General features: G+C 45.7%; 2 protein-coding genes across 2 annotated transcripts; both read right to left on the bottom strand.

The window, feature by feature from the left end:
• Window positions 1-721: 721 nt before the first annotated feature.
• Window positions 722-19,181, bottom strand: slc12a6 (solute carrier family 12 member 6). Its single transcript, XM_083671706.1, has 26 exons — window positions 19,074-19,181; window positions 16,655-17,440; window positions 14,192-14,286; window positions 13,888-14,016; window positions 13,389-13,535; window positions 12,896-12,950; window positions 11,666-11,796; window positions 10,989-11,230; window positions 10,234-10,364; window positions 9,739-9,927; window positions 9,208-9,372; window positions 8,843-8,941; window positions 7,936-7,993; window positions 7,494-7,668; window positions 7,285-7,403; window positions 7,042-7,140; window positions 6,778-6,897; window positions 6,460-6,564; window positions 6,156-6,324; window positions 5,723-5,918; window positions 5,268-5,437; window positions 4,876-5,007; window positions 4,625-4,732; window positions 3,622-3,866; window positions 3,084-3,217; window positions 722-2,176 (listed from the first exon to the last, which is right to left on the bottom strand). Exons 2-26 carry the CDS (start codon window positions 16,866-16,868, stop codon window positions 2,085-2,087), a joined length of 3,519 nt encoding a protein of 1,172 aa, XP_083527832.1. The 5' UTR covers window positions 16,869-17,440; window positions 19,074-19,181; the 3' UTR covers window positions 722-2,084.
• Window positions 19,182-19,331: 150 nt separating this feature from the next.
• nop10 (NOP10 ribonucleoprotein homolog (yeast)) lies at window positions 19,332-20,749 on the bottom strand. The gene is made up of 2 exons (XM_083667459.1): window positions 20,558-20,749; window positions 19,332-19,871 (listed from the first exon to the last, which is right to left on the bottom strand). Exons 1-2 carry the CDS (start codon window positions 20,609-20,611, stop codon window positions 19,731-19,733), a joined length of 195 nt encoding a protein of 64 aa, XP_083523585.1. The 5' UTR covers window positions 20,612-20,749; the 3' UTR covers window positions 19,332-19,730.
• Between the last annotated feature and the right edge of the window lie 6,701 nt (window positions 20,750-27,450).

Raw genomic sequence — 27,450 nt, 5'->3', positions numbered from 1 at the left:
ACTCCAGGTTCAACTCCTCCTATTAACATGGGTTCACAAGCATTGTAGGAGGCTGGTGACATACAGAGACGTACACACATACGCACACACAGGCACACAAGCAGGAGACGCCAATGTGATCAAAGCCCAGTAGGCCGATATCAGGTTGGGACGAGTAGAATAAAGAGAGTTGCACAGCAGAAGCTGAAAGTACGTAGCAAAGCGAGGATACAAAATCACCTTTACCAACTGGGTGTAAGAGTACTGCACCCACATCAATCATACACATATTGTAGTCTCTCTCTGTCTCTCTCTTTCTCTCTCACACACATACACACACTCTCCATTACTGAGAAATGACAGTGCAACACAAGAGCAATGTCTGAACAGCATGCGGTGGATAATGGTCTTTACAATGGTCTTCCAATGTGCAGTAACCCCCCCCCCCCCAACTCTATATTGCTACAACACTGGTACTCATTTAAAATACTTTAATCCTCACCTCCAAAAACCTTCCATACTGCTCTACCTCCTACTCACACATTCTATGGGTATGTCTCAATGTTTTCTAAGTGGCTTCCTTACTCTACCTCCTCTCCTACATCTAAATGGATCTGAAAAAGGAAGGATGAACAATAACAATAGAACAATAAGCAGGTGTAGTTTCACCTGGCCTGTTCTTCCTGATCAGTGAGGATGAAAGAAGGGAGACAAGGAAAGGAAGACACTTCAAAGGATTGGCTTACCTATCTCACTCAAACGTGTGTGCGCGCACGTACACACACACACACACACACACACACACACACACACACACACACACACACACACACACACACACACACACACACACACAGAGCCTACACTTAAACTATAGCCTCAACACACCTTTCATCATGCAGTCTTGTCCAACCTAAACTAGAGTCTTTCATACAGTCAAACAACCCAAACCTAAACTCTCCTGCTCTCAATCGATTAGTATTCTAAAGCCAACATCTAAAGTACACTCTCCAGCCTGAAAGTGTACACTCAACTGCACACACTCAAGTGCATCAACAGTCTTACAGCACACATACATGTTCCACATACTCACACTTCACTATTAACTACTACTCAAGAACAAACCTGGCCTGGTTCCAGATCATATCGAACATGTTGGTTTTAACAATAAAGATGCTATTTTTTTTCTTCATGTTTGTCCTCCAAGAGTAGCTGAATACTTTTTATCATAAGTAAGACAACACTAGCTTCTCATTGGAGTTGGCTAAAGGACATACAGGTCTGGAGCCTGCTAAGCACAAACCACCAAATTCCATAGTCCATTTTCCAAAGTCCATTTCTCTTCTTCTAGCCTGCTCTCTCTCTCTCTCTCTCTCACACACACACACACAAACAACTTACGCCTTATTATATCATACGCTCAGCACACATGACCCAATGCTCATCAAGTCTAATACGCGTCTATAAAACAGAACCCTGAGTCACTCAGTGGAACACACACTCTGTTCCGGAATATTCTATTGTCTACGTTATGGTTCATTCGTTGGTCCACTGTACCACCACGCACACTCATACAACGCTGGTCCCTGATCCAACTGCTGTACGGTAATTATGCATTAGCCTATATGTAAGTCCCTTGAGATGATTCTCTTGTACACACATACAGTACGTTGACATGGACACGCACGCACGCACGCACACACACACACACACAACCACAACCACAACCATACACATAGTATAAGCACTCTTGCACATTGTTCGTTTGAGGAATAGTGTTGGCTTTTCGTAGCTTGTCTGTAGTGGAATGGGGAACCCTAGGGATAATAGACGTATTCCATTTAGCTCACTCAGTGCACCATTCCACTGGTGTTACATTGCAAACCCCTCCCACCCAGTGCACTTGACGAGCTAAATCAAACACAACTCATAACTGACAGCGGGATGGAGGTGGGTGGGGTTTAACCAAGCCACAGCCAGTGACAGTCCATCTTTTGTGCTCTCTGAAGGAGTGGCCACACCCACATGGTTCCTAAGCCACGCTCCCTCTGCATTCTCTTCCACACGTTTGGCTGCTTTGTAGCTGTTTTCATCTGTGTGGCCAATCAGGAGTAGATGGTGATGACTTCACTTCCGCCACCCCTGACCAATAAGACGCGTTCCAAGCCCTCCGTCAGAACTTCCAAAAATTCCATATCTGACCACCCGTTAAGGACTAGTCCACTGTTTTAAATACACTTACCAACTCTGGCTGAAATGCTAACTTGAGAACCGCACACATAACTCAATGTTCAGCGCAAATCTCGCATTGACCTCAATGCTTGATTTACATGAAAGTCCAAGTTAGGATTTCGGCCTCTATGCACATCCTTATCCTTATGATCAGCTGGCGCAACTGCTACCATCATCACTACCACTTCTACCATCACCTCCCATTTATTCAACCTCAAGGGTCTTACCTGGTTTAATTGTTCACAATTACCCCCATAAGATCGTCCTCTAATCTCCATACTGCCTATTTCAGAACTAGTAAAGGTTAATTCTCAATGCGTTACAGAGGTCCATTTTTGTGGAACAGCTTCCCAGCTCATCTGAAAAATTGCACTAGCATGTGCCAATTTAAAAAACACATAAAGAAATATTTCTTGGAGCAACTGTCTTAATATTCCTTTTCAATCTATGCCTTTTATATTCTTTTATTTTCATTTAATAAACTTTTTTGTTTTCATTAACATTCTTAACTTCTGTCTCACAATGCACATTTTAGACTAGCCAACAATAACGTAACGTTTTGTTTAATTTTATGATTAATATTATATACATTTTATTTTGTATTATTATTTTATTACTTTTAGGGGAGGTTTCTCGACAAACCCTACCGGGTTTCTTAACCTCCCCTGCACAATTTGCCCTTTTCTTTTCATTTTGTCTTTCATTTGTTATTGTGTGTGTGCCAATCCTAAATAAATAAATAAAATACAAAATAAATAGAGGTTCAATAATAACTAACATGAATGTACCTATGCCCAGTTCCATCCCCAGGCTGGGCCAATAGAGCCCCTCCCTGCTAGTAACACTGCCACCCCAACCAGAGGCAAGGATACAGTTCTCATCTCCGTCTGTGTTCCTGGGCGGGCCCGGCATGTTGAGCAGGACCAGCCGAGCATCGTGGGACTTGTTGACGATGACCTCGTTGAGCTTGACGGCCGTGTGCATGCGGCGCACGTTGGAGTGATCCCTGGGGAAGACACACCCACAACAATCATGAGGACCAACCAAGTCAAGACCAACCATTATCAATCAGCATCAAATCAGTCTTCACTAATCAGTGATAACATTTCAGAATCATGTGTGCGAACATTCAGTGTTGAGAAGCGGTGCTTTGCAACAATATAAAAAAATGCTTTTGAAATTAAATAGAGGTAGTTGGGTGTTGGTGAACTACGTGATTAACTATGTTGTGAGGTGAACGTTGCCTAAGACCTGAAGATTGTTAGGTCCAAGAGCAAGCTGATGCTCCAGGCTTTAGCTCTAGCTAAGACAGTCTTGACACCTGTGTGTGTTTGTGTGTGTGTGTGTGTGTGTGTGTGTGTGTGTGTGTGTGTGTGTGTGTGTGTGTGTGTGTGTGTGTGTGATACTCACGGTCTGATACTGAGCATGTCTCTGAAGCCCTCTGGTGTGCTGCAGCCTGACTGTGTGGTTCTGTACTGCAGGGCCTTCTCTTTAGTCCACGTCATGTGGACCCGCCTGTGTTCCGAGGAGGAAACTCCTCCCCCTCCCGTCTTCTCTGCGTTGCTGGCCGCTCCACCTCCGTCTGTGTCATCGTCGTCGTCTGAGCCGATGCTGGTCAGCCGCAGCATGGAGTTACGGTCCTTCACTAGCTGGGCCTGAGAAACACACACATACGGATACAAATGCACACGCATGCACACCCACATAAACACATTTAGTGATAGATATGATACAATACTCCCTACTCTCCTCTCTTACTTGATCTTAATCCTCTTACATTTCCTTCCCTTTCTCCCCTCTCCATCCCTCACTTACTTTCCTCCTATCTCTCCCCCTCTCCCTCTTTCTCTCTGTACCTGTCTCTCTCTGTACCTGTCTCTCTCTGTACCTGTCTCTCTCTGTACCTGTCTCTCTCTGTTGGAGTTTCTGGGGGTTCCAGTTGTCTTGAACCTGGGAGAAAAATACACCTACAAAATACAAACAGTCACTGACTGCTGAAACACATCTTCTTCAGGGGTGGCTGGTGGAGGTACAGATCGGATGAGGGGCTCATATGAAGTGATTTGTTTGATAGATACCATTCCTCAATCCCGTTCCATCCAAGAGCCCATTCTCCGCTTTCTACCTCCCCAGCACCCCTGCTTTCTACCACATGAAAGCTGACCATTAATCTAGCTACATTAGCACTAGCTGTACGTAGGCCTCAGAACAGACAGGACACTAAGTTCTAGTGTGTACTACGTAGTCTATGAGACTGTTGGCAGTCAGTCACTGAAGACCAGCAAACTTACATCGTCAAAACTCCAGCGATCACGCTATGGAAATCAATTACAAACACATGAAGTGGGCAATGGAAATGCTTAGATGGTGAAGAACACGCAAGACAAACAGACACAGACAGACACACACGCACCTCTTTTTCTCTGTCTGATTTGGAGAGGCGCATCTGCCGCAGCATCTGAGACCTCTGCTCCATCATCAGCGTCCTCTCATACGTGTACGCACTGATGTCACTGTCATGCTGAGGGAGAGGAAGATAGGGAGAAAGATTTTTTTTTTTTTTTTTTACTTGTTGATTGACTGTACATAGAGCTGCAATTTTGTCTCCATTCAAATGATTTTTGTGAAAATGCACTTTCATTTTTAAAGTCTGTTTGAGCGTACCATCTCCACCACCTCCACCTCTGCCTCGATCCTCAGGTGATACAGGAAGGTAGCCAGGTCCTTCTTCATCTGGATAGAGTTATCCTCCATCTGAGCCACTGTGAAGATACGCATCCCACACTTACGCCACACCTGGGGAGGTGTCACACATGATGAGACACACTTCACTGTAGGCTACACAGACTCCCAACTGGGGAGGAATGTGTCATACGCACACGTGACGACACACACACTTCACTGTACACAATCCCTCTGTATCCCAGGACATTAAAGGCTCAAATATGTCTTTTAATAACTTTAATAACCTCAGACCGAAACAAACCACACACACAACACACACTTTCTCTCTATTTATCTCTCTCACACACACACACACACACACACACACAGACCTTGTGTTGCCTGAGCAGGAAGGGCAGCAGCATGAGCATGCCCCCGTCGTGGACGATCCACCACACGTCGATCCAGCCCTCGGTACACGGCTCGCTGTTGCCAGGGAAGAGGGAGATGTTCTTGGGCACCAGCAGAGCCAGGTGGGCGGCCGTCGTCACCCGCACCGTGTCTGAACCACAGAGAGGGGGCACTGTTACACTAGAGAAACTCTCATGCCGCAGCTGCTGTAACTTCATTTCTAAAGAGCTGTTGCACTGTTTAAAAGACAGGGGGCGGTAGTAACAATCTTGCACGCACGCACGCACACACACACACCATCCCACACAGACACTTTCTCTCTCCAGACTCACTGATAAAGGTCATCCGGGACATGAGACAGAGGCCACACACACACACACACACACACACACACACACACACACACACACACACACACACACACACACACACTCACTGATGAAGGTCTTCCAGGACTGGGGGTCTTCGCTCTGCCTCCAGGCCAGAGGCCAGCCCATCACCACAGTGTTGTGTCTCATCCCCCCGAGACCACTGGACTGGATCATGTGACTGATGCCCTCGCGGGGCTTGGCCGCCACGATGCACTGGCAGAACCCCTTCACCCGCTCCTTATCCATCAGGTGCTTCAGAGTCTGGGAGGGGTAGGAGGGGAGGATAACGTATTTTAAAAATGAAGAGATTTTTTGATGTGGCAGTGTTGCACTTATTGGTGTTAAGCCTCTATTATGATGAGGAGAAAAGAAAGGAAGAAAGGAGTTTTTTTTTTTACTCAGGTCTGTTCACCTCAAAGAGTAATAACAAGATGGATGGAGAGAGAGAAAGAAGGAGAGAAGGATAGAGAGGAAGGAGGAGTAGAGGAACAGATGTACCTGTTCTGCGGCCAGCGCCTCTCCGTAGGTGTGGAGGAAGTTTCCGGAGATGACAGTTCCTACGATGGTCAGGCCCTTCCCTGCCTTCAGCTGAGAGGCAAAGGTCAGCAGGCGAGGAGACTTCACATGGGCATCCTCATCCAGCTTTAACAGAACCAACAGCTGGGGTCTACAGAGAGAGAGAGGGAGTGAGTGTGTTTGTGTGTATGTTTGTGTGTAAACCAACAGCTGGGGACTACAGAGAGAGGGAGTGTGTGTGTGTGTGTGTGTGTGTGTGCGCGTGCATGCGTGTGTGTAGTTATACCTCCAGTTCTTGGTGTGTGGTGGTCCCTCTTCCAACCTCAGGAGGGCGTAGCGAGCAGCACTAAGAGAGAGCCCACGAATACCATCGCCCCACTCCTTCTCAGCTCTGTAATACACACACACACACATTTCAATACTGATATTTATAGAGAACACAAACACATATACATGTATACACCCACACTTATGCACACACATTGAGCATTTGGGTTTCTGTGGCCGCCTCCTTTCATTCACACTCACACATTTAAAAATCGACAAGCCCACAGAGGCTTATATGGACAAAACCAATGGGAATCTGGTCCCTATGGCAACGTACCCGTGGTACTCAATGTACTTGTAGATCATGCCAGCAATCACCATAGCAACAATAGCGTAGTACCAGGAGGATATGAACATCAGTGCCAGACAGATTGTCATGCCCAAGAACGACATCGACCTACACACAAAGAATTAACATCATCCTCATGTCTGGCTCCATTCACAAATCATATACACCGTGTGTGTGTGTGTGTGTGTGTGTGTGTGTGTGTGTGTGTGTGTGTGTGTGTGTGTGTGTACACTGACGACTAAGGAAGAGTACCAGTGGTAGTAGGAGAAGCGTGGTCTCCAGTTTGGGGTTCTCAGCAACGTCTGCAGAGCACAGGCCAGGTTCACAAACAGGTAACACATCAGAAAGAACCTGGAAAGGGGCAGGGAGGGAGAGAGGTGGATGGAGGGAAGACTGTGAGAGAATACTCCTCCACACACACACACACACACACACACACACACACACACACACACACACACACACACACACACACACACACACACACACACATACATGGAGAGGATAGGGGCCACCAGGTCCAGAGACGCGATGAGAATCCCCAGCTCAGCGATGAGGGCAGTCAGCAGCAGGGCCCAGGTGGGTTCTCCATTAGACTTCCCATGGCCAAATACCTGAGGAGACACACACACACACACACACAACAATTAGAGGGAGAGGGAGAAAGAGAGAGGGGAAGGTCAGATACAGAGAAAGTAACTCACCCTCAGGAAGGGGATGATGTTGTCCTTGGCAATGGCCTGCAGGAGGCGGGGAGCGCCGGTCAGTGATTGGAGGCCTGCTCCGCACGTCGAAAAGAAGGAGCCAATCACGATAACCCAGGGGGAGGGCCAAGCCAGCGTGCCCACCACCAGGTTCCCCTTCACAGAGTCTCCGTACCTACGGGGGGCGCCAGGGAGACAGGACAGTCAGAGAATGGAGCACCAACATGAGTTCTAACATACCAAAGAATAAGACTGAAAACCATCTGATACAGATGGCGAAGAATAGCAGTCTGTCAATATGCATACATGCACACACTGGTGCCAGCATGCCCATGCAAACACACCAATGCACGCATGCAAAGTACATACACACACACACACACACACACACACACACACACACACACACACACACACACACACACACACACACACTACTGACTTGTCTCTGAGGACGACTCCCTCGACGCAGGCTCCAAACAGCACCACACTGCTCAGGTCTGGGCTCAACGCTCAGGAAACAGTAACACAATAACCACCGTAGAAATAGAATGAGTAGAACAGACCTACAGAGTGGCTAGTACACCAAAAGATGACTGATGGCACCATAGCAACCCAGCATCATTTGAATGACCATTCCAATGTCAGTTGAGTTGGTTGGTTATTAATAAAGCTGTAAGCTAAAACTTCCAAATGGTACACCAAAAGATGGGCTCCGGTACATCCACCATGGAATGTTGATTTGAATGGGCATGTCCGCTCAACTCATTATATTTCTATGATACACAATGGAAAGTATTACAATAGCCACTAGCGACATCAGTGGATATCACATTTTGCAGTGTGTGGACAGCATTCATTCCTATATTTACTGTAGATCCACTTCTATTTAGAGTCAAATACAAGTGTGTCTTTGGCTTCCATAATAGTAAACCCTACTGATAATGTACTGTTTGTTTGTGTTGTTTATCATATACAGTATACTGTATAATGCCACTGTGAAGCCGAAGACTACAATACAATATATTGCGTGAACAATAAAGTTTGATATTCTAAACACTGCATGATAACAGCGGATGATTGCACCATTCCAGAATATAGAACGAAAAAAACCAGATAGTATGAATGCTATAGATGGTATATATCAGTGGAGGCAGGTGGAGGTAGAAATCGGAAGACGGCTCATTGTAAAGCATGAAATGGAACGTTCCATGCATGCCAATGAGCCAGCCCTCCGATTTCTACCTCCACCAACCTCCCCTGAATCAGATAAAGATATATAGAGATAGTATCAATGCTTTAGATGCTATAAAGCTATAGATGGTGTGTAGACGTGTTGTGAAGGATACAGACGAGGGAGGTGGTGACGATGGCCAGGATGGTGCCGATGGGGATGGAGCGCTGGGCGTCCTTTAGGTCCCCCGACCGGTTAGACCCAGCCATGATACCTGGAGGGGACAGGGACTACTTGATTAGGTCGGGACTGTACACAGAGTAGGTCATATCACTGAGAAGGGACTGTACACAGAGTAGGTCATATCACTGAGAAGGGACTGTACACAGAGTAGGTCATATCACTGAGAAGGGACTGTACACAGAGTAGGTCATATCACTGAGAAGGGACTGTACACAGAGGGCAACATGAACACAACTTGTTACTAACTAATTGTGAAGAACAGGAAATGTAGTTGTGAAGAACAGGAAGGGTAGTTACCTGTGACCGAGGGGAAGAAGATGCCCACCAACATGGTGAAGGAGGTGGTGATGTCAGCAAAGACGTAAGGCCTGTTATTGGTTGGGGGGTGTCCTGTGGAGGGGGAGGGGAGGGGCCCCTTCTCTAGTACATCTCCTTTACTGAGGTACGTACTCCACAGGTTCTCTACAGGGCACAGGAGAGAGAGGGAACACTGAGCAAAGCCACAAGGGTGCTTGTAACATGGGAGAGGTCAGTCCATTAATACATTGGTGAGAGCAGAGCGGGGCTGAGGTGTGTTGTGCTGTGCTAAGTTGCTTGAAGTTGCTTGTTAAAGTGTGCCTAGTTATCTGCCGTGTATGTGTGTATATGTGAACTCTACACATGGGATTTTCTGGGATTTGCACCAGCAACCATGTGGTGTTATTGTTCTTGTGTGTGTGTGTACATCTCCCCCAGCCTACCTGCAATGACCCTGTGTGTGTGTGTGTGTGTGTGTGTGTGTGTGTGTGTGTGTGTGTGTGTGTGTGTGTACATCTCCCCCCAGCTTACCTGCAATGACCCCGCTGGCCAGCCCGGGGATCCCTTTTATCTGGGACACGTTGCTGTTGATGAAGTAGTCGTCACAGGTGGCGTTGAGCTCTGCTGCCGAGCAGAATGCTCGCCACAGGTCAGTGGTCGTCTCCATAGGGGGCGGAACTACACTGGGGCCGAAGGTCGCCATCGCCACTGTCCAGTTCACTGTTAGTAGGTTCAATACAATACAGGATGATCATGGAATCTGTTCTTGTCACGATAACTCAGTGAAAAACAGTATTGATAATTGATTGATGAAACTTGAATTGATCAAAGAGTAAATACTCATTTGAAGCAGTTGTTTTGTATTGTATTGAACAACACAGGAATGGAATAGGGTACAGCATAACGTAACAGAACAGAACTGAACAGAACAGAACTCAACCGAACAGAACTGAACAGAATAGAGCAGAACAGAACAGAGCAGAACAAAGAGAAGAGAAGAGGACTGATTCTTTATTCTCTACCCACCAGTGAAGGTGAGGTTGGTGTCCTCCCTCGCCACCGCAGCGGGCTCTCTAGGCTGCAGCATTGTCTTGGCACAGTCGTGGGCGTGGTGGAGATCATGACCAGACAGAGTCCTGTTTCCCAACATACACACCCTGAGGAGGGAAGGAGGATTAACACATACGATTGGTCAGTCACAGCAGGGCCAGTGATGGGATTGGTTGATTAGGGTGTCAGTCAGTTTGAAGAGAGAAGAGAGAGGAAGGGAGAGGTAAGGTGTGAGAGTCTCTTGGGAGATCATATGGATTAATAGGTAAGTGAATGTTTGGTGGGAGTGGTATTCTTACTAAAATGCTTCCTACTATATTGTGTAAGTGTCACACTGGACCATTGATGTTTGTTAATGGACATGCTAGAGAACTGTTGCATGGTTGAGGAAAGAGCTTTGAGACCCACCAAAAAGGAACTACATAAACTCAATCGATTTCAGTCCATTGCAGTAAGCAAACCCGTCATCAACTCTAATTGGTCTGTCAATGCAACAATCCTCCATTTACCTGAAGGACCCGTGGGACACACCAAACCTAACATATACACACTGCACCTACTCAACCCTCTTCACTCCATCATCAACTCTAATTAGTCCATTTCAATCCTCAATCAATACTCTAATGGTCTCTCTTGAAAACTAGATTATATCTCAATGAGACCTGGATAAACCTGGATAAATAAAGGTTCAATAGAATAAGAAGCAAGCCGAGGAGGAGAGGAGGACTCACGGGAAGTCTGGCGGGCTGAAGGCGGAGACGAGGGCGCCTGTGTAGATGGACAGGATGGAGACGATGACGCAGGCCAGGAAGATGGAAGCCAACTTGTTGACGTACTTGACGCCCACGAAGACCAGCAGGGCCATGAGAAGCAGGAAGATGGAGCCGTACACACGCATGTTGTTCAACATGGCCGCTCCCTCACCGTCCACATGGCTCGAATGGAAGATGGCCGCCTGGGGGGCGATGTAGAGCTGAGGGGTGGAGAGAGAGATGGAGAGAGAGGAGGGGGGAAGGGGGGCGAGAGAGAAAGAGATGGAGGGAGAGGGGGCATGCGAGACAGAGAGAAAGAGAGAGAAGAAGATGGAAAAGAAAAGAGGGGGAGGAACAAAGAGAATGGATGAGAGTCAGACAAAGAAAACTGAAAATAGAAAACTGGCGGAGTGGGGTATATGGTGGCTACATAACTGTGCATATGATATTGACACAAGACTAAATATGAGCAATGTAACCACAGAACCATACAGAGTTGCTTATGATAATGATTACAAAAACAAATAATTAAATATCAACTAAATGACAATCATTTTGATGCTGGTTATGGTTATAATGACAATGAAGATAAAGGTAATGATGATGATGATAGTGAGGAAGAAGTGGAGGAGGGGGAGTGATGAAGGCTGTCCCACCAGCAGGATCTCGATGGCTCCCAGGATGTACATGGCCCCGGCGAAGGTGGTCCCCAAGTAGAAGCAGATCCCCACCGCCCCCCCAAACTCTGGACCCAGCGAACGAGAGATCATGAAGTACGAGCCTCCCGCTGGAAGGAGAGAGAAAAATAGAGAGGGAGGGGGTGGAAGAGAAACAAAGACAAATGGGGGGGGGGGGTTTCAGAGAGAGGGAGGGGTGAGGGAGAGAGAACCGAGAATGGGGAGGGAGAGAGGAGAAAGAGGGTGGGAGAGCAGTAGAGAACGAGAGAAAGACAAAGGCAAAGAGAAATGGGGTGTTAGTAACATTATGGGTGTAACGGAGGAGAGAAAGAGAGAAAGACAGAGAGAGAGAGAGTGAAGAGAACAGTATCTGTCGGTATCATGAGAGAAAGACTCCTATGCTTGTAGCAGTAAGCATAATGGCATGCCGACAGATCATAGCAACTGGTCACAGCAGGGTAGAAACAGTGTCTACTGGTTGACAGATCTGTATGCACAATAGGTCTGCTTATTAACTTCCATCTCAACTGGAAGGGGGAGAGGTGTGAATGGGTGACATTGTGTGAAGAGAGTAGACAGGGTTCCTACACATTTTCCATTTCAAAATTCCCGACTTTTTCCAGATTGCTTAGTGGGTTTGTGTTTTGGCAAAAATGCATGTGTGTAGCGTGGCCTCTGTCAAGCGTAACGCAGCAACGCAGCTCTGTATTAATGATCTGGCTTAAAAAATATTTAATGCAATTCTGATCTCTTCTGGTACAAATATTGCATAGGTCTGGAATCACCGATTTTTTGCCTTTTCTCTACTTTTCCAGGTCTGGAAATGGTTTGACTCCAGACCTGTGTAAGAACCCTGAGTAGAAGTATGTATTCTGTTAGTGATTTAACTACAATGTTTTAATATGTCAAACAACTCAAATGTTGAGTTTGATTTACTTCACATTCAAATATCAAATGTCATGGGGGGGGGGGGACATTTGGGATATTTCAGGTGTGAGTGTGGTTTCTGTACGGGTGAATGGTAGGTGAGTGCACTGTGTTTACATGTATAGTCAGGGGGGGGGAGGGGACGGACGACACACAGAGAGAGCACAGGTTAGAACAGACATATACGTAGATCACTGGGACATCATTTAACATGTTGTGGATGACTGAGGGAGCATGGGATGGGAACGAAGGAGAGGATGAAGGGATGACTGGATGGAATACCTGGTACTACTCCGTTGGTGGCGATGGCACTCATTGATATGGCAGTCAACATTGTCTGCAGAGAGAGAGAGAGAGAGAGAGAGGATCAACATCTGTATCAGTAAGTAAATTCAGGGGATAATTTTCTTTGTATTGAGGACGTTTTTTAACTTTTAATAAAAAATCCCATATCTTACCTTTTATGTTTCTTTGTGTGTGTGTGTGTGTGTGTGTAAGAGTGAGTGTATGTGTGTGTGTCTATAAATGAGTGTGTGTGTGTGTGTGTGTGTGTGCGTGTATGTGCGTGCGTGCAAGAGTGTGTTTGTGTGCGCATAAACGTAGTGTGTCTATAAACATATGTGTGCGCACGCAACTGTGTGTGTGTGTGTGTGTGTGTGTGTGTATGTGTGTGTGTGTGGATGCATGCATGAATCTGTGAGTGTGTGTTTGTGTATGTATAAAGGCATGTGAATGTGTGTGTGTGTGTGTGTGTGTGTGTGTGTGTTTGACTCACACAACAGCAGCAGATGAAGACGATGACCAGAGCCTGTAGGACCCCAGCGGTCCCCACCACCCAGGTGAGACGCAGGAACAGGATCACCCCAAAGATGTTCTGCAGGCAGGGCAGGTACACGCCCATGAATGTGCCCATCTGGGGAGACTGGAAGGACATGGAAGCACACACACACACACACACACACACACACACACACACACACACACACACACACACACACACACACACACATACAGAGGACAGAAGAGCAGTTTTGATTAGGGCCCTCTCTCTCTACTGCATGTATACTGAACAGGAAAAACTCAGGGTGTGAATGTCTAAAAAAGTCTAAGGTGAAACCATCACTCTTTCTAGGTGAAGAGTGCAACAGCAGAACAGGGGACAACCCCAAAGGATTATGGGAATAATAGTGTAATGGGGATCAAAGTCTGATACAGGATCATGCCAGGAATGTGTGTGTGTGTGTGTGTGTGTGTGTGTGTGTGTGTGTGTGTACCTTGCTTGGTTTTCTCTTCTCTCCAATGTTCTCAGCCTCCTCATGTTCTTTGGCCCCCTGTGTGAGGTTAGTGTAGTTGGCAAGACGGTTAAGGAGAGAGGACACCTTTGGCCGAGTGTCCATCTCCTCCTGTAGAGAGAAAGGGAGAGAGAGACGGGGGAGAGACAGATATGGAGGAGAGAAAGAGAGACATAGAGAGAGAGACAGAGACAGAGAAAGAGAGATTAAGAGATGGTGAGACACAAAGATATAATTAAGAGTTGAAATTTCAAACACACAAACGTATTGACGACAAGTCTCATACCTCGAACAGGGCCAAATTTCTGTCATAGAAGTCATCATCGTCCACCCCATGAGTGTTGTTAATGTACACACTCGACAGTTTGGCATTGCCATCTCCTGTTAGGGGAAACAGACAGAGAGAGGGAGAGGGAGAGGGAGAAAGAGAGGGAGAGTGAGAGGGAGAGTGAGAGGGAGAGGGAGAGAGGGAGAGAGGAAAAAAGGTAGAGGGGTAAAAGGGGGACAAAGCAAGAGAAAACTGATTTAATCACAGCAGACTCTGAGCAGCCGGTACAGTCCCATCTCCAGTGCAGAGGCCATTTACATCACTGTCACCGTAGCCAACCGAGCCAAAGGGCCACCCCAATCCAGTTCTACCTCTGTCAGCATGGACCAGAGTCAGCACTCTCACTTCCCACTCTCTAGTCCCACAGCAACACACACACACACACACACACACACACACACACACACACACACACACACACACACACACACACACACACACACACACACACACACACACACACACACACACACAGACACACACACATCTAGAAACATAGAGTCAACAACATATGCATCCTGTCTTAAACACACACACAGGCACGGAAACCTTCTTACGTCACAAAACATATGACACTTATTTTTTTACAAACACACTTTCTCATGCACATATCTTCAAACTCTGAGAAAAACACTGCTTGTCTCAAACACACACACACACACAGACAGACAGACAGACAGACAGACAGACAGACAGACAGACAGACAGGACACACACACACACACACACACACACACACACACACACACATACACACACACACACACAAAGGTATAAGTTTACTAACTGGATAACTGAGGACAGGTCAGATGTCCTGATAAGAACAGGTTTAGGTGGTGATGGAGGCTAACTTCCCACTGCCTTCCTTTATCTCTGCTCTCCTCCCTCCAGCTGCATGCCCCAGTCTGCCCTCCTCTCCCTCTCCCATACCTCAGCTGTTTATCTTCAAGCTCAAACAAACACAGGCATGTGTGTGAGTGTGTGTCAGTATCTCTCAGTGCTCCCTAGAGAAGGTGTGTGTGTGTGTGTGTGTGTGTGTGTGTGTGTGTGTGTGTGTGTGTATATTTCACTATCTCTCTGTGCTCCCTAGAGAAGGTGTGTGTGTGTGTGTGTGTGTGTGTGTGTGTGTGTGTGTGTGTGTGTGTGTGCACACGTAGGTGTGTGTGATGGAGCGTAATGTGATGAAGAGCAAAATGTGTGTGTGAATGCATGTTCTGTGCCTGTCAAATTCAATTACTGCTTTGTTGGCACAGACTAAAAATAACAATGTCCAAATGCTTCTGACCTTTCGGAAAATAACACTCCTGCCTCTCTCCCACTGCTTTTGTCTCTGTGTCATTTACTAAGTCAATGCAGTTCACTACATCTTAACTGTGTGTGTGTGTGTGTGTGTGTGTGTGTGTGTGTGTCTCATGTGTTCTGTACATCAGCCTGTAAGAGCCCAATTTGTGTTCATGTATGCTATAAATAAACATAGCATCACCGCTTAATCAAAACCCAATGAGATTATCCAGCTAGAGCCTACTATTTCTGGAGCCAGTGGGTGCTCATCAACATAGACTACATATTCGTCTTACACTGTTGTTACACTGGTATAAATTGACATTATCAAACATTGTTGAAAACTGACACTAGGGGGCAACATTACAGGTGGTTTCTTTGATCAATGGTCAATAACAGCATTGAACAGCAATTCAAGCCATAGAGATTTATCACCAGATAAGGCTATCTTTCCCATTCATTACAATTGTGACAGCATGAAGGGTGCCATGTAGTGTAGTCAACTAGGGTAGGACTCCCTATGCGTTCACGCCCGCTCAAAACGCAGAAGAAGGTTGACTGCATGGCGCTCCCCATATAATCACAGTACATTTAGGGGAGTGTGTCCTCTATGAGTTTCTAAGTGTTACAACTCTATGACTGTTTATGTAACTCCATCTTCAGACAAAAAGGGTCTGTATCTGTATTACTAAGAACAAAACTACTGTGACAGCACTGCTATAAACAGTCCTGTGTGGTTCAGTTGGTAGAGCATGGCGCTAGAAACTCTAAGGCTGTTGGTTCATTCCCGTGGGACCATATATATCAAAAATGTATGCACTCACTTGTACTGTAAGTATCTTTGGATAGAAGTGTCTGCTAATTTGCTAGCGTATGAGCCTGGAAGCGAGCCCACTACTGCATGAAGTGCTCTGTCATTCATCACCACAAAAAGTCTTAATAGACAACCATTTTAATTACTGCAGTGGTAATACTGGATATCACTGACTGAGTCCGTCAGTACCACAACTCATGATGTCAACAATATTAAAGGTCCTTAATTAGTTTTTCTTTGTAAAGAATCAATGGGTACAGGCCTATACCATGAATTTAAATAGATTGATTGAACAGCAGAACAAATCCCAGATTTGGTCGCATTACCTTGCTCGGTGTTGCTGCGGTCCGGTGTCTCGGCCCCGGCGGAGGTGGTGAGTGCGCCTGACCCCTCGCTCAGCGGCTCACTGCGGTTGACGCTCTCCCGGGAGCCGAAGCGCACGCGACCGCTGGACCTGGAGCTGATGTCAGGCGACGTGTCCGACAGACCTGGGAGGTCCTCAGCCTTGGTGGGCGTCACGGTGAACCGTACAGACGCCATGGTGGTCTTGAGGGAGGAGATGTAGGAGGGGGGGCGGGTGTCACAAACTAGCTAGCTAGCTAAGCTAAGTGCTCAGGTGACAGTGAGGACGTAGCTAGACTCACATTTGCACTTCCCCATTGAAATGAACTGGTTTAAAATGCATATGTGAGGGTGGCCTATGTTCAGTTCACTTTGATAAATGTGTAGTGGTTTTACACAAACAACACACTGGGCATGAAAACAATAGGAAATTATCTGTGTTTGTGTGTCGAAAACTAAACTGTTAATATGAGAATAGAAATGCAGATGTTAAAACTTGTATACTCAGCTTTTACTTTTACTTAAGTTCAAGTTCTCATTAGCAACATCTCCTTCGCTTGAACTGATGTAGTTGCATTTTATTACTTGTTAAAATAACCGCTGGTTTGACTTGTACCTGTATTCAAAACTATGGCTCAAGATGATGTTATGTTATGTAGTGGCAAGTAGACTCTACTCTAGTCTTTGCATGTAGATACAGGCTTGTGTAATTCTGTGTTTTAACAGATATGCACAGATAAGCATGGTGATGAAAATTGCTTCTATATTCTCTAAGGACAGGTAAGGAAAATCAAGGATGGAATAAACAGGTATTGATGCAGTGTGTGTGTGTGGGGGGGGGGGGGGGGAGAGAGAGAGAAGACCTGCCATTAGTTTTCAGTTATTCATTTATGAATACGATATAAGCAAAGTTCGTATTGTTAATACTGGTACTTGTCTTGCAATGACAGCTAATGTAAATTATATATTGCAACATATCAGGTAGGGCAAAACATAACAAAACTAGTGGTCCATAATCCAGTAATTGGACAAAACGAGGTACAGTATGCCTGGGGTTTATCCATTTCCAGTGCCTCCTTATAAACATATGTGGTGTTAAATGATTTGTTTTCATTCATGAGTGACTAGAATACATGTCACACAATAACTAGACTGGATATGTGTACTTGGAAGTGCAAAGTTAACTCCGCCGGCTGACTTCCTCCCCCCTATAATATAGTTGAGTAGGTGCCTTGGTGCTGTTTATAATTTAATTATTACACAAGAGCGGTTCCAACCGGTTGGCCCAGTAGCTAGCCCCATGCGGAGGCGATGTACTTCTTTGTGCTCTGCCTCTGTGGTAGTCAGAGGTAAAAAAAACAAAACAAAAAAACTACAACAACGACGATGGTAGCTCAGTTTCGCAAGAGTGTTGTAATAGTCGTCTTTCATGTTAATCCTAGGAATTTAGAGATGGGGAGGGGGTGTGGCAATTTGTTTTTACACTCTTGTTAGTTTGTATCAATGGCTAGTCTTGTTGGACTTCGCATACTGTATCACAATTAAATCATTGCCAGTGCATGAATTAATCTCAACCTCATCAATCAATTATATTCCATAAATGTAAATAAAAATATTTGGTGCAAAGGGAGACTGAAGCAGGTAGGTGTATCAAGTGTATCACTGATTGGTGCATCTCATATACTAACTGTGAAATAATTAACGTGTTGTTTTGGTGGAACTCGTTTATTCAAAGAGAGATAAGGTAAGTGCTCTGTGCTCGAAGAACATGCCTTATCAATGGCCAGGTGGGAGCGACCGATACTCTTACGTGACGCGCACTTGCTTGAAATTTCGTGTGTGTGTGCGATCCAGTTATGCTAGCTGGCTGGCTAACTACCCTTAAACCGGCCATCAATAAGCCAATTATGATTCAAGCTTGAACCGGTCAACCATATTTATTTCTGATAACAATATTAAAAAACATGCGATTGGAATAACACAGAGAAATGACTATGGTATTCAGAATGATCAATACGTTGTTTTTGTTGACAAAACGATGCGGCATGTCAATGTATGCAGCTGTTATGCGTCGGTAAACAATATTCCCAACCAGCAAGAATTACACAACAGAATCTTCAGAAAATTATATTTAGAAGTTAAAGTTAGGCAATTCCATCGAAATCAGGTCAATATATTCTGTATTATGTGACATTGTCCATCTCTTATTACACAAGGAATTCTTTCTTAAGTCGAACGGTACTTCGTGTTCGCGTCTGTCGTTCAATTCATCTACACTAGTGGCTTGGCTAGCTTGCTAGTTAGCGTTAGCCACGCTGCTAAAATGTGACAACTCCACACGTACCTTACTCGTCTACTGATTGATACACTCTCAACAAATCAATATTTAGTCACAATACATACCATGTAGGTATTTTCTTCTGTCCCTCGGATGCTGTTGTCTAGCGGTTCTAAAACTGAATTGAAACCATACATGCATTCACTCTCCTCATCCTTTCTTGTCGGCACTTTGTCCAACAACAGAAACGCGCGCGGCCGCCGACTACCAATTCCTCTTTCGCTCGCCGTAATTTCGAGCTCGCGCATGCGGAACAGAAGTCACACAAAATAATATCTATGCAAATATCTTTCTTTCTGTTCACGAAGGAAGCAACTCGTATCAATTTTCCACTTTTCTTTATTTTCCGCCACCAGCTTAGTTCAAAACAAATACAGTTCGAAAAATAGACACTCTAGTCTAAATTTGAAAAAAAAATGAATACATGGGCATCACAGAGCACACTTGATGTTGACAATGTGTTCAACAGACAAAACTGAGAACCAAAAATACCTACAAATGGAAGAAAAAAAACATCTTGGGCCAATTTCTCAGGATAGCACCAAGGCATGTACTTAGGGTTCGGGTACCACCCATCCCCAATAAACATCAACAAGCAATGAATATAGCTAGTGGAATAAAAGCTTCTGCAAAGCAAGGTCCCGGTGCCCCCACATGTCCCTCAATCAATGAATGAGCTTCCAATGGTCAATCAATAGTCCTCTTTGAAAGCGTGGAGTACTTCACAGGATGGGTCTGGGCTGCTGGGTGAGGAGAAGCCCGAAGCGTTTCTTCACAGTCACTCTGTGCCGGGAGAACTTGTCGTCCGGAGAGAAGCGGGCAGGGTGGGCCGAGCTGGTGGGCTGGCCCAATAAGTCTACCTTCTGTTGGGACAAGCAGAGAGGAGGATGAGGATAGAGGTTAATCAAGGTGATGGTGTGAACAGAACACTGACAAGTTAGTCAGACATAATAATTAAATCAAATTATATTTCTATGGTAACAGTGCTGCCCCATAAGATATATAGGAGCAGTGGGGGGCTTGCAATACACTGACATTCCCATAGAAACTGCATACTGAGGGCACGTTTCCTATGAAGACATCATAGGACTTTTGGTTTACAAATACTGTACAACCTCAGCAGTTGTTTATGTCCTGTAAAATCAATAATCACCCAAGAAGCTTAAGTAGGAAAACACAGGGCAATCATACCATATATGCATGTATTCATCTGATTAAATGCTATGGTAATTCAAACTAACATTTATGACTTTGCCGCCTTTGACACGACAATCATGCCGCTTCAATAAATAGTTTGCACAGAGCACTCGTATTGCTTCTCCACAAGCATGTTCTTGTCTATTGATTATATTTATATTAAGAAAGCAAAATGCACAACTTGGGACACGCTGGAAAACGAACACACCTGAAATACACAGGTGATCTAAAAGTTGGTACATAGTAGGCCTATGTTAGCAAATTATTCAGTAGGTACATACAGTATAGGCCTATGCTATATTAGCAACAGATTTGGCCCAATCCGACTGCCATCACTACCACTTAAACATACCTTTAGAGTGTAGACTCTCTCCCCATTTTCGTTCAAATAGAACTGTAGGAACATCTTGGCGAATGTCTTTCGCAATATGAGTTACAAACAACTTCAATGTATCGCCGAAGTTGAAGGTAATCGGGAGCAATGGCTTAGTCTTAATGATTAAAAAAAAATATGTCTGCTCTGTGCGCTCCACGTGCTGCAAACAAGCGGTGTCGTAGCGGATATCCGATCAGCGAAGCGAAAGTGCTCTAGGCGCATGGCAATGTGGGAAATTGAGTTTGATAATATCGTACTTGACCACATGACACATTTTTGTAAGAGTAACATTATTATTTCACCACGTGTTTGGTTGTTATATATATATATATATATATATTTTTTTTTTTTTCTTGACGCCGAACGTTCGATTCCTGAGCCTGATTAGAATCAGAACTTATAAACAAATGTTTCTTTTCGAAACAGAATGAATGAAAGATGCAAATTGATGATTGCTTTGAGCGCTGAGCGGACCGCTTGCTGAGCATTCTCAAAAACAAATGCCATAATAGGTGAGTTTCAGTGGTGCCCTGTTTAACCCCATGGCGGAATAGATATATATAGGGTACTATTCTAAATGTTTATCATTGCCAGATTGAGATGTTTCCAGGCCTAGCTACCCATTTTAATGATGTCGCACTACTGATTTATCTTGGTCATGTCGGTTTTATAGCGACTTTGTGAGTAATCGGTGTGTGATGATCATATGATACCTATATGATAGGTCACAAAGTCCTTCCATCCAGTCCAGGCATTACTATCACTCACTGTACTGAGCAAATATGCAATTGTCTTAGAAGCCATTCCATAGGTAAGCGATCATCACATGGAGGTTAAGCTGTCACTGTAAATAGGTACAGTAAATTGCATATGATCTTGAGATGATCTGTTGATAGGTACAAGACAGGAGACACATTGGATATGGATCCACTGCTGGTAACCACTCCTCCAGCCACACTCCTACAAGAGGAAGGAGAAAAAACACCATCTCCCATGGACCCTGGCAGTGGCATCATGGAGCCAGCATCCACTCCTTCTCCTCTTCCTCACTCAGACTCTCATGAGTTAGAGTCGGTGCTGAAGCTGGTGCCAGCACCATGCCATGAGATGGACAGTGACAACTCCTCAGATTCACCTTGTGAATCCACATCAGCACCACCTCAGATAGAAAGGGAATCAGACCCAGCCCAGACGCTATCTGAGATGCCTGCCACAGCACCAGCTCTGACCCAAAAGACTGATCCCGACCTTGCCTCTCCAGCAGACCCAGCCCAGATATCGTTAGGAGAGCCACACCCAGCACACCTTGAGCCTGATCCTGCACCCTTAGCTGACCCGGTCCAGACACCACCATTGCCATTAGAGCAGCCAGACACTGGGCAGCCTGTCCCAGTATTGACCCCAAAGACTGAGTCTGATCTCTCCTCTCCAGCTGTATCATTTCCAGCTCCACATCCTGGACCAGAACCAGGTGGAGTGACTAGTCTGCAGGCTGACTCGGAGGAGGAGAGAGTCCTCGAGACAGAGTGTGTGCCTTCTCTTCTTCCTCCTCTTCCTCCATGCCCTGAGACTGGGTATGAACATCTAACGTCTGCATCAAAGCCACCTCAGATACAAGGGGGACACAACCCCACCCAGATACTGTCTGAGCCGCCAGGCCCATCTCCATCTCCAGCATTGACCCCAGTAACAGGCCCTGACCTCCAGTGCCATGGGATAGGCTCTGAGGATCCAAGGTCTGCATCAGATATCTCATCATCAGCACCACCATGTCAGGTCCAAAGGGAATCCGACCCAGGCCAGACACTATCTGAACCTCCTCCAGCCCCATCTCCAGCACTGACCACAGTGACTGACCCTGACCTCACCTCTTCAGCAGACCCAGCCCAGATACCTTTAGGACAGCCAGATCCAGCACGCCTTGAGCCTGATCCTACATCCTTAGCTGACCCAGTCCAGACACCACAGTTAGACCCAGAACAGCCCATCCCTGCCACAGCTCTGACTATAATGACCGGGTCTGATGTTGCCTCTCCAGCTGTATCATTTCCAGCTCCACATGCTGGACCAGAACCACATGGAGTGACCAGTCTGCGGGCAGATGCAGAACAGCCTGTCCCTTTACCAGCAGCTCGGACTATAATGATCCGGTCTGTTCTCGCTTCCATAGCTGTATCACCTTCCGCTTCATATTCTGGACCAGAACCAGCGACATTGACTCTGCACCTGGCTGACTCTCAGGGAGAGAGAAGCCTTGAAGGCTCCCCTCAATTCAGCCTCCAGTCACAGGCTCTCTCATACCAAATACCCATACAGATGCAGCCAGATATACAAACAGACATACAGACACCTATAGACACATCCATACTGCAGCCCATTGAACCAGACATACAGACAGCAATACACACACAGCGACACGTGCAACTAAACACACAACCACTCATACAGACACAGCCACACATGCAACTAAACATACAACCAAACATACAGACCTTCATACTGCCAGACATGCAACCACACACACATCAACCAATACACATACAGACAGACATACAACCACACATACAACCATACATACAGACACAAACTCAGCCTCAACAGCCACACATACAGACACTTATAGAGCTGCCCATGCAGACACACACTCAGACTCACCTACAGCCACACCTACACATACAACCACAAATACAGCCACATACGGAGCTACCCACTCACACACACATTCAGAGACCTGTACAGCCATACATTCAGATACCCATACAGCCTCAGTCGCCTTCCTCAACATCCAATAACCCTCCAGGGATCTGTCTCTCTGTCTCTAACTGTTCTCCTCTGAAGCGCCAGAACTTCTCCTCACCTAACCCCCAGCTAGGCACTAATAACTTCCCCCAACCAGACCTGAGACTCAGTGCCAATTTCAGTAACTTTAACCCACAGCTAGGCACTAACCACTGCCCCCAACCAGACCTGAGCCTCAGTCCCAATTTCCTTTCACTCAACTCCCAGCTTGGAACACATTTTCCCCCACTCAACCCCCAGAGAGGCACTAACTGCCTCTCACTTAACCCCAAGCCTGCTACCAACTGCCACCTTCCAGACCTCTTGCTCAGCCCCAACTTCCCTGGTCAACATGGTCCTCAGCCTGGTTCCATCTCTGGTTCCCTCCCTGGTCCTACGCCTGGGCCTCAGCCTGCCGTGGGGTCTTGCCAGCCCCCACCTCCTCAGCCGTCCTCCTGTCCCAGCCAGGGGGTTTATGAGAACTACCAGAGGTGGCAGAGCTACCGGGGTGTGTCCCGACACTTCTACCCCAGCAGCCCTGAAGACGCAGAGGCCCTGGCTTGCTTCCTCATGTGAGTGTGTGTGTGTGTGTGTGTATGTATGTGTGTGTGTTATCGTCATACAGCTTGGGACCTCTCTTGGCCCTTTCTTTTCTCTCTTTTTCTCAATAACTGTCTGTTTCTTCCCTGTCAGTATTTCGTAGTGTCTTAAGAGTATGGTACATTCATAGAATTAGAATGAGTAGAACAGACATGTCCATTTATATCTACATTCTATGGTGGATGTACCGAAAGCCATCTTTTGGTGTGCTAGCCAAATTGCCATGATCTGAGGGACCATGTCCATTGTACTCATTCTATTTCTATGGGTACAGTATTGTCTCAGTTAGTTATGTATGTCTCCCTCCCTTACTCCCTCCTTCCAGCCCTGTGCTGCGCTCCCTCTGCGCCCTGTCCCCCTCCCTCTCCCTCTCCAAAGGAGTGGTTAAGGCAGTGGGGGAGTGGAAGAAACTCTCTAACTTTAACCGGATGGACTACTACCAGATAGCCCAGAAGTGAGTTCCACACGCCCAAGACACAAGTTAAGACTTTCACAGTGTTTTAACCCAGAAATATACCCATATACAATGAGCCCGTCCTCCGATGTCTACCTCTACCAGCCTCCCCTGATCTTAACAGCACATACATCACAAAACATCGACACAATACATACAGTAAGGTCATACTACACATTCATACTAACCTACTCCAGTACACTTACTCCAGGGGAGGCTGGTGGAGGTAGTAATCTGAGGACAAGCTCATTGTAGTGCATGGAATGGAATGAAGAATGGTATCAAACAATCATTCCTCATTCCATTCTATGCATTATAATGAGCCCGTCCTCTGATATCTACCTCCACCAACCTCCCCATGTCAACTCCCTCCAGTAGCCCATGCTGAACATTTGATGTTTTGTTTTTTTTATTTGTCGAAAGAATGTTCTTATTAGATGATTCAATAAGTGCAGCACCGTGAAATTACATTAGCATATTTGAGATATAAACATGGAAGAAAAGAGTTTATTCATCCACCGTAACTTGCTTTACTTGAAGTGACTTTAAGTAAGATGAGATTAGACTTGTTTTCGCATGACATATTATTGGTTGCCCCAAACTGTACAGTAGAACCTGGATCTGAAAAGTGGCACCCGCTGATAATTGGTCAGTCTATCAATTAATCAATTAATCAATCTAACTGTTTCTAACTGTTTCTAACTGTTTGTTCTAACTGTTTGTATGGCACATTTCATACAGAAATGCAATATGATGCGCATAACAGGAAAACTAAACAAAGACAAGTGTAACAGGTGTAGTCACACAGTCCATGCTTGTATCACAAACGACACCATATTCCCTGTTTATGTAGTACTCTACTTTTGACAGCATAGTGATCTGGTAGTGTGCAAAGCTGTGTGAAGGATAAGGTGTCATTGCTGATGTGCCCTGTGTGCTTCATGTGCCCTGTGTCTGTGTATGTCGTCACCTCCAGATTCATGGAGTTTGAGCAGGATGAGCTGAAATGTGCAAAGGTCAGGGAGAGGTTAAAGGTCACTCAGGGGCCGCCAACAGGAAATCAGAGTCAGAGCGGAGCCCAGGCTGAGTTGAAAGGTCACACTACTCTCACAACCAAGTGTTTAGAAGCAACTTCGCCGTAACATAGTTATTACCTACATAGAGTCTATTGCTATCTGCAAGTCATGCATATTCCCCATTACATCTCAGTTAATGTCCTTACATTGCCAGCCTGCCCCCCCCCTTTCATTCTCTCCTTTGCCTGCAGGATACACTCTGAAGAGGGGGGCTTCGACAGGGAAAGAGACAGGCAGCAATTGCAACAAAGCCAACAACAAGGGCAAAACCCAGAGGGGCAAGAGTGGCCCTAGAGCGCCCCGCGGTGGCCAGTTAGGGAACGTCGTGGACATCAAAGTGCTGGAGGAGCGGGCTCTGAAAGAGTACACCGAGGTTATGGATGCTCTTGACCCCAAGGTCAAAGAGCAAGAGGAGAATGAAGAGAAGGAAGAGGGGAATTGTTCGTTCACAGAGTACCTGGATGAACTATGCAGCCAGAAGGAGTTTGTCACCCAGGTAATGGTCTCACTTTTTTGTATTTAGAATTCACTTCATGAAGAATTTGTGTTCTCGCCTGGTGAAAAAGCAACATATTATGTCATCATGAGATGGATTTTGTATAACACTTTCAATCTGTGTTTCTCTCCCTCTCAGGTCGGAGCAGTGATAGACCTGCAGTACCTGTCCTCTCTCCTCTCCTCAGACCCAGACCCCATCGACCTCCTCACACAGGCTGAGACACAGGTATTTACCCTGCTCTCTCTCACACACACACTTTCACACTCACACACACCCACCCACCCCACTAGGGTTGGGCGGTATACCGGTAATATGGTTTCCCGCAGGATTTGAAAATGCCCACAGTATGCTTTTCAATACCGTCATAACATTTCTGCTCCATTGTCTATAAAACTGCCAAATTAAGCAATGTTTGTCAATGTACAGTGTGTAACAGCGCTGCTGCCAGCGTGGTGGGAGAAATAATTACAAGTGTAACTTTTAGGGTGCTGCATGTGACCTACTGCAGCATTTCGGGTTCCAACCCAATGATAAAAGTGAGCCTGCAGATTTGGACGAGGTTATTTGCAAGATTTGCATGAAAAGGATGACGGCCAGAGATGGGAACACTAATGGGAACTAATCTACACTCACACCTCAAACTGAAACACCCATTAACAGCTGCACGGATGGGATATCTGTCTGTATCAAGTGCTGCTGTCGGTTTCAAACAGCTATTCGCTGACGTGACGCCATACATGTCCTTAACTGTCCACTTTGTCACACCCGACTGGAAACTACAGTCAAAATGCCTACAGACCAGCTTTTTTCCAGAAAACCACACGGCGGACAACATTTTTGATGCACTCTGTGCGGCACTTGGATGCAAATAAACTCAGCCATAACAACTGACAATACTGCTAACATTGCAGCCGCCATCAGGGCCCTGAATTGGCCATGGCTCAACTGTTTTGGCCACAACCTCAATCTGGTGGTGACAAACACAGTACAGGACCAGAGGCAACAGACAGACTGGGCCCTCTGAGTCTGCCCTTCTCTCACAGCTGGCCCTGAAAGAGAGAGCTCAAAAAGAAGCAAGTGGAATTAGGACTCCCAGAGCATAGTCTCATAACTGTAACTAAATCAATATTATATAGACAAATGATAGCCTATTGGCTATATCACATAGGGTTAGGGTTAGACAAGTTATATTATTACGAATGCAGTGTGTGATGCTTCTTATTAAGCTATCATATTATGCTATCCAACTGTTTACTTTAGTGTGTCAAGCTGTGATCGGGATGTAACATTTAAATTATTGTTTAGGCTAAATGTCATACGGTAATGCAGTCACCCAATACATATGTTTTTCAATGTAGATTAAATATACTTGTGGTAATACCGGAGTAAAATTTTAGGACGGTATAAAGGTATGAAAAAATTGATACCGCCCAACCCTACCACCCACCCTCTCTCCTTCAAT

This window comes from Argentina silus (genome assembly GCF_951799395.1).
Source record: "Argentina silus genome assembly, chromosome: 1".
Lineage (NCBI taxonomy): Eukaryota > Metazoa > Chordata > Actinopteri > Argentiniformes > Argentinidae > Argentina > Argentina silus.
The sequence above is the reverse complement of the archived record's forward strand: the minus strand, read 5'-3'. Positions and strand labels throughout refer to the sequence as shown.